Below are 10,635 nucleotides of genomic sequence, written 5' to 3'. Positions count from 1 at the left end.
GTATCTTATGTGGCAGTACTTAATCTCTAGACTCCTTATCATTAGGGATTAGGGTCATGGACACTCTTAAAGAAGAATAAGAATGTAGTTCTGCCTTTAACGCAACCTATATTGAGGAGGAGTCGCTTATGACTTGTGAGCTTTGAATTGCAGTTTTTGAATGGTAGGTTTTGGAATGTTAATCATGGTTCTAAACTTCTACTATTAAAGTCGTCGTCAAGCTGTAACTGACTGCGCCACCATTAACCAAATTAGAAATAAATAAATTAAGATAACCCGGTGGTTGTGTTTAATCTAATCAAACAAACGATTAATTATTGATTAAAATCCCTGATTAACACAAGTGCAGGTTTCTTAATTAACAAAGATCCAGCTCAGCAGATATATCTTGATTCTTGCACCGCTATCCTTGTTGTTATTCTTGCCAAAGGCATCTGTCAGTCAGACCTGTTGTTTTTTCATGGTTTAAAATCAAGTTCCTTTTTATAGCTTTTACCCATCTGCATTTGAAAATGAATTTAAAAATAAATTGATACTCTTAATGGGAAATATGTGTTGATTTCAAAGTTTTCACCTACAATTAACTCAAGTTGACACCAACAACAGATATTTTCACCTAATCTTCATGTGCGTTTACTGGTCCAAAATTCAGAATTACTGACGGGGCGACTGATATTCATATATATTTTTGGTGGTATTCCGGAGTCCAGAGCCTAATCCACAACAACATTAAATCTCATTACTGAGATTCTGATTTTTGATGGTGTTAGGTAAGTGATATATAAAGTCCATTATTCCCATTTTTAATTTTTTTATTAAAAACAAAATAAACGTTTAGTCTGGTAAAAACATTGAACGAACGTAGCAAGCAGCTACCATTTTTTGTCCCGGTCCTACTGCTCAAAAACGACCTAAACATTTTGCTATAATAACCAAGCAAGAAGCCACTAAAAAAAATTACATCCGTTACTTAACGTTAACGCGTCGCGAAATACGATTTGCGCTTTCAAAAAACCTCAGGTTAACAGACGCGGAAGTCCTCCAATCCGGACTTCCCTCAAATTCGCCATTAAAATAGAAAAGCAAAGAGAAAAGGAAAGAATCCTCTCTTTCATCGCACGAAAACTAGAAATCCTACACACAAAACCAGAAATATCTCTTTTCATTAAAACTAGGGCAGAAAACCTCTCTCAACCTCTACCTAAAATGGATGAGAAAACTGATTAAAACCAGGTTAATCTCTGAATATTAGTTGTAATTGAAGAAAATGTGGAGGTCATCAGGTTTGAATTTGTTGAAAAGTAGTTTATTATCATCGAAAGTGAGGAGCTATGACAAGAAGGAAGCAATTTACAAGGGTTTTAGGTTGATTGAACATAATGTGAGTTGTTTTGTTCGTCCATTTTCATCGTCGAGATTTTTCTCATCAGAATCAGCTGGGTTTTCTGGTCAAGATGATAACAGCTCTACAAAAGTTTCAGGAGTTGGAATTGAATTTGAAGGAGGTGAAAAAGGTGGGAAAGATGCGATTTCGTTTACAGAAGCAAAGAAATTGATGAGGTTAGTTAATGTGGAATCATTGAAAAGGAAACTTGGTATGGAACAGGAAGAAGTTATTGGGTATAGTGATTTGCTTAGGGCTTGTGAGAGTATGGGTGTTGCTAGATCTTATGATGAAGCTGCTGCGTTTGCTCGTGTTCTTGATGAAGCTGGTGTTATTCTTCTTTTTAGAGATAAAGTTTATCTTCATCCTGATAAGGTATGTATTTCTATTTCTATCTCTTTTGTAATTTTGGATGAATATAATGAATGTTTGTTTGTGTGTTGATGAATTTTAGGGTCTAGTTGTTTTGGATTTGAGCCTTCATATGTGGTTGTCTAGCTTTTGCTGAATGCTTTTTTTGGTATTCCTGTTTGTATTTTTTCTCTGTGGGGCTATGGATTCTCAAAAGCAGAAGAAAAACCCTTGAAAGGGTTTGGAAATGGAAGCAGGTTATGTTTGTATGGTCTCCATCATTTCATCTTTCATATCAAGGGTCTCATCCATCATAATTTTGTGTTTGTGTTTGTGTATGTGCTTATGTAGGTTTTCTGTAATTTTTTGCCTAAAATGATTCTCTCTCTGGTATTGCCAATTTATGCTTGAAATAGAATAAATTAAACTGATAATGGCAGCATAGATTCGATCTAGGAAAGGAAGTTACAGGAGGAGAAAATTTTACATCACATGATACATAAATTTGTTTTTAACCTTGAATTTGTTATTGTTGTTGAAGCCTTGAATTTCTTTATAAGGCATGTCCAATGAACAGGATCACAAAGCGCTGTAAAATCATTATATAGAAAGTAGTACGAATTCAGAAAACACATTGAATATGATGAATGTTTTTTTTGTGTATTGATGTATTTTAGGGTGTAGTTTTCTGGATTTGAGCCTCTAGCTTTTGCTGAGTTTTTTTTCAGAATTCCTGTTTTTATTTTTTCTCTGTGGGACTATGAATTCTCAAAAAAAGAAGAAAAACCCTTGAAAGGGTTTGGAAATGGAAGCGGGTTATGTATGTACGGTCTCCATCATTTCATCTTTCATATCTAGGATCTCATCCATCATAATTTTGTGTTTGTGTATGTGCTTATGTAGGTTTTCTGTAATTTTTTTGCCTAAAATGATTCTCTCTCTGGTAATGCCAATTTATGCTTGAAATAGATTAGTTAAACTGATAATTGCAGCATAGATTCGATCTAGGAAAGGAAGTTATGGGAGGAGACAATTTTACAGCACCATGATACAGAAATTTGTTTTTAGCTAGGCTAAATTGTTATTGTTGTTGAAGCCTTGAACTTCTTTATAAGGCATGTCCAATGAACAGAATCACAAATCTTTATAAGGCATGTCCAATGAACAGGATCACAAAGAGCTGTAAAATCATTATATAGAAAGTAGTATGAATTCAAAAAACACATTAGGCATGATTAGTGTAATCCTGCTGGGTGAGCGGACACGTGTTAGCTGCAGGAAGTACCGACTGCCGTCCCAAGAATAAACTGGGAGAAAAAAGGGAAGGGTAGCATTTTGTTGTTCTCTTAATGTCGAATAATCATTTCTAGCTGTGGTGCCATTACGATTACAGTGTAATTCTCGGAACCATATGTTTGGAAGGCTATTAGTTTGTTGGATCTAGAGAAGGATTGGCTAATTGGTGTTGATCTGTTTATAAATGGGAATAGATAATCTCTTTTCCAGTAGGTATGCTTCGAGTCACGTTGATCATTGCAGGTTCCCCATTGTCGTGATCACCTCTTGACTATAGGGTTATCATATTTCAATATTCTAAACTATTTAAACAAGCCATAAGTTCCTCTTAAGGTTATAAAGAGATCCTTGATCAATTTTAGTTTTGATCTTAAGGAGTCCACTACTGCCTCAGTTTGGTGAGGGTTTACATGAATGCCATCTTGTCGTTAAATTTCGTTTGTGTTGTAGCCATTGGCAATTTGGTGAGGGTTTTCATGAATGCCATCTTGTCGTCAAATTTTAGTTTAAGCTTTAGAACTTTTGCTCTTACCATGTTTTCATTATCATTTTGACTAAGATGATAGGCTGTGTTACTGCGTTTGTAACTTCTTGTTCTTTAAGCCTTTTGTATTTGTTATGTCAAAATCCTGTTCTGTGCTCCATGGTTTTCTGAAATAGTATATCTGTTTCGTTTGAAGGTTGTAGATTTGGTAAGACGGGCAGTTCCTCTTGCTTTGGCACCTGAAGATGATCCAAGGAGAGATGAACTAAAGAAGTTGCAGAAAGAGAAGGAAGATATTGATGTTTTAGCTCACAAGCAAGTACGCCGTATACTCTGGTCAGGGCTAGGTTTCTCTGTGCTACAAGTTGGCCTCTTTTTCCGTCTCACATTCTGGGAATTCTCATGGGACGTTATGGAACCTATTGCATTCTTTACCACTACGACTGGCTTGGTTGTGGGTTATGCTTACTTCTTGTTCACATCGAGGGATCCAACATACCAGGATTTGATGAAAAGGCTTTTCTTATCTAGGCAAAGGAAACTATGCAAGAGACAGAATTTTAACATAGATCGTTTTGTGGAATTGCAGAACCATTGTAAATCACCTCTGGAGACGTCCACATCTGCCCAAGTTCGAAAACAGATGCAACTAGAACATGATGAAATGTTTCACAAGGGGTAGCCTCATAGTTTTTAAATACTACTCGATTTCTCTCTTCCCTGGTAAGAATGACAGAAGGCAGTTTCGAGTCTAACCATGGTTTCAGCTGAGTAATACTTTGGGCACACAATTACATTAACAGTCTGTAGTAGAAATTTGAAAATGGACTGTTGTTTTTGGGTATAGTTGTGTTCATGACAATGCACAACATAAATTGCTGAGGTTGTGCTACTGATACTTTTTTCGTCCCACAGAGGTGCATTTTGTGCCCGTTGTACTTCAGTACTTCAAATTTTGTAAACAACCTACTTCATTTCTAATTTCATATGGTTTACACTTTACATAGTGTAATCTTTGGCTACATCTCCAACTATAAATTGCAGTTTAAAATTGGTTCAAGTTAGTTCGACTCTTTCTCTTGTTGTATCTGCCGCTTCAAAAAGTTTTTGCATTCAAATTACTTGCAATGCAGTTGCAGGCGACTCAAGTTGTTCGGATGACGTGTAGATGATGGAGATTTGTGACCCATCCTTCAAGAAGGTTTTTAAATTCGGAACCATTATTGTTGGTGATTAGATTTATATCAAGATTTTGTGTTTGGGTTGGATCAGTTGAAGATGAGAAGAAAGAGAGCATTTCAATTTTTGATGCATCAATTATGCAACATGTATATGAATTGACTATTCTGAATGCTGGCTTGAAATGTTGGTGGGTTGTATACTATTTTCCTTGTTAGGTGGCAATGATGAAAAATTATTGCAGGCTAAAACCAAGGCGTAGCTGTACAGACAAAATGTGCACAAAGGAGTACCAGGACTAAGTCAAAATGGTAAGAGAACAGAAAGCTACTTCCTTTGAGATGGCTAAATGGTGCCTTTTGAAAGTTGCAAGGGACAAGGTTCGGAACTTGTGTGACTTTGGTATCGAAAGAAAAAGAAAAAAAAAACAAGGAAGAAAAGATGCTACGGTTTGAGATGGCAAAGAGCTTTATTTCAAGTAGAAATCCACTGCGAACGTTGAGTATCTTAGCAATGCGTATCGGGTTAAATGATCAAATAAGTGACAATATAAAAATATTGATCATTGTACCGTACGAGGAATAATGGTGTACAGTACAAGATTATTTTGGTAATGTTGGTGGACTACAACAACATCCCCCTAATACTAATACTAGGGTGTGTTCTCGTGGATTCTAAGAAAATCGATAGGACCTGATGCTTTTGCAGTTTGCTGTTCCACCTCTTGGCTCCAGACTGAGCCACGTCGATCTATTTTTGATATGCCAACAGGGACTAGGTTCCAGAGTTCTTTTTCCTAGAATCACACAAAACGGTTATAAAGAGTAACACCTTTTCCGTTAGCTATAACTTTTTTGAAGCTAAGAAAATGGCCAATCTCATTATGCACAACGTCATCCCTTGGTTTTCTTCTTCTTTTTCCAATTCTTTTTCTAATTTTTTAGATAAATATTATTTATGGATAATAAAAATATTAAAAGAAATAGAAATATAACAGAAAAAGGGGAAATTTAGTAAAATAAAAGAGCTAAAAGTGAGAGTAAGTTTGAAAATCTCCAAACCCATACTAAGTATCCGTTGGAAATCACCCGAAAGTTTTTTTCCACGGAATCTGAGTTTCGGTGTGATTTTCCTTAGCTACAACCCGCATTAGATTTGATCAACTTTAAAGTGTAGTTAAGGGATATCGCTACATTTAAGCGACACGGGAGATCATAATAGTTGGATTTCACTACAATTAAGTTATAACAAAGAGAAATCGCTTACCATACTGCTTCGCCTAGAGTTTAGCTTACCGTGAATGCAGCACCACGTAAAGACGTCAACCTTTTGGGAGAATGATTGGATTCCAGATAAAAAAAAGTAAGGAAGGTCAATTAGTCCTTCATGTAGATTTTTGCATAAGGGACCATCTTCTGGTGCCAGGGTTACCATCTAGAGTAGGACGTTAGAGTCAACATCAAGCAAAATGATGCAATTTGATTCATCCAAAGGTTCATCAATCTTCTTTTAAAATCAAAAGACCAGTTACCCTCCTCTAAAATGTTACTAGCAACAGAAGAACATTTATCCTTACCAGGTACCAGGTGTGAATTTGAAGGAAATTTTAGTACCACATAGAGCATTTTTATGCGGGAAGGAACTTTAGTACCAGAATGTATAGTAAATATAGAGTGATATTGTTAATTAAATACCTTGCTTCTGAAATAGGTTTCCAACAAGAAATATCATACCACTTCAAGAGCTGACTGCACTAGGAACTCAATTACAACTTAGAGGTATTAACACCATATTTTCCAGCAATGATCCTAAATTAAAGATGATTATTTCCACATTAAACTTCCAACACCACTTAGCCAATAGATCTGAACTCATCAACTCAAGAAACCACTGACTAATCTCAATTTTCTCAAGAAACCACTAACTAATCTCAATTTTCTTGCTCTATCGATGTATATGTAGAATCAGATCAAAAAGGAATCAAGGACGAAAATAATGGGACGAAGGGAGTAACAATCAAATCAGAATCATGTTTTAAGGAACAAATTAAACTAAATTGATCATGTCCCGTCGAGCATCATTTAGTTGTAACCAAATCATGTTGGGACAATTGCGATAGAATCATGCACAAAGCAAATAGTGACGGCTGAGTCGGAACTGAATTCTTGATGTACTGTACTTTCAGTGTAACAAGAAAAATAGTTCGAGAAAAGAAGAATTCGAATAACAACCACAACCATTAGTCCCCAAATATCATGGCATACCATTCAATTTAAGATGAGTTTAAGAAGATATCCTACCATTCTCTTGTAACGGCTCCATTCATCAACAACAGGTTGTCCAGCAGGCCCTACAACTTTCATCACACTCAAAGCATTCTCGGTTGTTTCAAATAGCACTCACCAATGACATCCATACTATCATCAATATAACTTTTTTTTATTGCAAGGCATTATGGCAACTCTACAAAGTTTTAGTTTCCTCTTCAGATTCCTCGGGAGCCTTTTGAACTGGAACAAAAGCTGAAGAAAACCAACACGCGTGAACCCAAACACAAAACGTAAAAAATTGATATCGATTATTTTCTAAATTGAGTCAAAGAATCACTCAAACAAAATATTCGTCGAAGATAAAGGAGATCATTATCACATTGAGCAGTACGTTTGGATGCATTAGTTTAGGTTTGATTTTTGGTGAAGAAGTATGTTCACCATACCTGGATGTATTCCAACACATGATCCTTCAGCCATCGTTCTTCTCACCTGCATAAATATACCAAGAAAATTTTATTAGGTACAAATAGTAAGTGTTATCAATTTTTCGATTATTTGTGGCTTATTGATCTGTATTTTTATATATGCCCATTAAAATATTCTAGAAGGGCCGGTGTCACTGTAATACAGTGGTAAAGTCATTGGTCATTGGGTTATGATACCAGGGACCTGAGTTCGAAACTCGCTAGCATATTTACCGATCAAAATTTTATCATAGGAGGAATAGTTAGGAGTTCTGGTTTTAGAAGATTAAAAACGTAGAGAACATTCCTAAGAGTCTGTAAAGGCAACACTAAACTATAAATATGGTGCAAGTGAGTACATGTACAACGGAGAAGAGGGACAATACTAGAAACAAATTCAAGAGGAAAAGAAAAATAAAGATACAACCCTAGAGAGAAAACACGATGAAGGAATTTGCTGTAAAATGCTTTCACTAGAATAATAAAGTTAAAGATAATACATATATTGCATGATTGTTAGTTTTATTGTTCTTCTTGACTAGCTACTATTTATTATGCAGGGGCATATTATGTCATGTTAGAGTATTTCTATTTAGGAATGCGTTTGCTAGTCTATTTCTTAAGAAAGGACGTTTCTGTCCTAGTCTTAGATTTCCTTATTTAGGTTTTCTTCCTAGTATAAATAGGTTGCCAGTTTAACTAAAGAAGACAGATTTTTGTTATAATTTTCCTACGTTTTATAATCTATTAATTATTATACCAGAGAGTTTGGTTTCTTCTGCCGAAAACACAATAGGAAGATTACCGATAACTGTCAGGTGCAGTAAAGCATCCACGTCTTCTAAAATGATGATGAGTTCTCCCCATCTACATATGAACGTGTGTGTACATCATCGAGCGAGTAAAGCTACAATGCCAGACATACGTCATGGTATATGAAGATTTCTCCAGACGCTATGATGGCTTCAGTGACTTATGCACTGTTAAACATCGATTGGATGTGGTCATAACCAAGCATGTGTCTCGTTCATACAGAAAAATCAGCAAAGATTTTCTAGCAATCTTGAACCTATGAATGAAGCAGAGTAATCACCTCCTTGCAGACAGAACCGAATTGTGGCTTTTGGAGAAATCATCTTCAACTTTTAATTCACTCTTAGGTTTACAAGTAGACGAAAGTCATGACCCTGGGGGAATTTAAATGACCATTACTGAACCACAAAAAATTCATCATCCATGTTTGAAGTATTCTTGATCATCTAATTTTTGTCTCCGTCATTGGAAGCACAATCGTAACTATCTTCTGACATCTCTACAAAGTGGCTAGGTATATTCACTCAATGTCTACTTCTATGCATTACACAAGGAGATGGAAACTCAAACAATTATCAAGGTGACAAAATTGAAAAGTAATGATTTTGGATGATGATTATATAGCAAACATGCATATATTGATTAAAGACGACTTATAAGCAAAGAAAAGATGGTAAAACCCTAATTCTTACCAGTTTATGATTTAATGAACAACCAGCAGTGATGATATAAAAAGTTAATGCTTCAAGGACTTCCTTTTTGCTGCACCAAAGATGATTGAAGCACCTACAAAGACGATTGAAGCCCCGAAAGTCAAAAATATGGTATTTTGACCTAAATCGTGATTAATTCGCGTAAAATATTAAAATAATTTTTTATTTTCCATGGTTGATGTGTCATGTAGCAGAGAAGAATAATTTTTTTTTTTTAAATACCGGAACTGACCGGAATTCGTTCGGAATGTCGTCGTCGGTTAATCGGTCGGTGACGTCCGACGGAAGTGGTTGTTGTTGTTGTTGCTCGTCGGTGGGAGAGAAGAAAAGAAAGAGAGAGTGTGCTGGTCGTTGGTGGTGGTAGAAAAAGAATGAAAGGGTTTCACTCCATTTTATATGTACTATTAGGTTTTCCTAATTTCAATCAAATTAGGACTTCCTCTTTCAAGCATTGTATGTGCCATACACGGGTCAACATGGTCCTTCTACCACCAAAATCAGCGAAGCCTCATCAACTTATGCTTTCCAGACGATGCTCAGTCATTCTGAAAGTACTCATACGTCTAACTATTACTCCTTCAACGATCATCCGACATGATTGAAGTATTATTGGATCAGAATTCTCGATAATATCTGACAACTAAGCATATTCATTCATTTTGCTTATGTCAGTTTAAAAATCACCATATATATGCATACTGAAAAAACGGGGGGTCTAACAACACCACCCAATATTTCTCTTAGCAATCTGTATGGACTAACTCCGAAATACTTTGCTAGAGAATCAACTAGACAGTCAGACTCAATCTAGATTAACGTATCTCAAGGAGTTAATATCTCTCTCTTGATTTGATTTTTACTCAAGCTAAAAACAATAGCGAGTCTTTACCAAATACAAGGAATAACTTAGATGGTACCAAAGACCAATATCCAAGGATCAATCAATATCAATCAACAACCAAAGGTTAGATTTCCAATTGATGATCTTAACGCACAACCTGTATTATTTCAATTATATAAAATATAAGGCGGAAAAGAAATAACACAGACACCAGAAGTTTTGTTAATGAGGAAACCGCAAATGCAAAAAATCCCGGGGACCTAGTCCAGATTGAATACACACTGTATTAAGCCGCTACAGACACTAGCCTACTACAAGCTAACTTCAGACTGGACTATAGTTGAACCCAATCAGTCTCCCACTAATTCAAGGTACAATTGTACTCCTACGCCTCTGATCCCAGCAGGATACTGCGCACTTGATTCCCTAAGCTGATCTCACCCACAACTAAGAGTTGCTGCAACCCAAAATCGCAGACTTGATAATAAACAAATCTGTCTCACACAGAAAAGTCTATCAAAGGATAAATCTGTCTCCCACAGAAAAACCCTAGGTTTTTGTTACGTCTTAAGATATAAAATCAAGGTGAACAGGAACCAATTGATAATCCGGTCTTATATTCCCGAAGAACAGCCTAGATTAATCAATCACCTCTCAACAATCCTTCTTGACTACACAAGCGGTTTGTCGAGGAATCACAAACAGTGAGACGAAGATGTTTGTGACTTCTTTATCTTGCCTATCGGAGAACTCTCACGATCTCAAGCCAATCAATATATTGTACTCGTACGATAGAAGATGCAAGATCAGATCACACAACTACGATAAAAGTAGTAT

General features: G+C 36.0%; 1 protein-coding gene across 1 annotated transcript; it reads left to right on the top strand.

The window, feature by feature from the left end:
• Positions 1-975: 975 nt before the first annotated feature.
• On the top strand, positions 976-4,579 carry LOC113309368 (calcium uniporter protein 6, mitochondrial-like). Its single transcript, XM_026557784.1, has 2 exons — positions 976-1,759; positions 3,712-4,579. Exons 1-2 carry the CDS (start codon positions 1,268-1,270, stop codon positions 4,195-4,197), a joined length of 978 nt encoding a protein of 325 aa, XP_026413569.1. The 5' UTR covers positions 976-1,267; the 3' UTR covers positions 4,198-4,579.
• Positions 4,580-10,635: the final 6,056 nt, after the last annotated feature.

This window comes from Papaver somniferum, chromosome 9, assembly GCF_003573695.1.
Source record: "Papaver somniferum cultivar HN1 chromosome 9, ASM357369v1, whole genome shotgun sequence".
NCBI classification, from domain to species: domain Eukaryota; kingdom Viridiplantae; phylum Streptophyta; class Magnoliopsida; order Ranunculales; family Papaveraceae; genus Papaver; species Papaver somniferum.
This window is presented reverse-complemented; position numbering and strand designations above follow the sequence as displayed.

Excerpts from the sequence above, each read along its gene's own strand:
- LOC113309368 (XM_026557784.1), top strand. The coding sequence starts at position 1,268 with ATGTGGAGGTCATCAGGTTTGAATTTGTTGAAAAGTAGTTTATTATCA. Across the intron at positions 1,760-3,711 it reads TTTATCTTCATCCTGATAAG|GTTGTAGATTTGGTAAGACG; the intron begins GTATGTATTTCT and ends TTTCGTTTGAAG.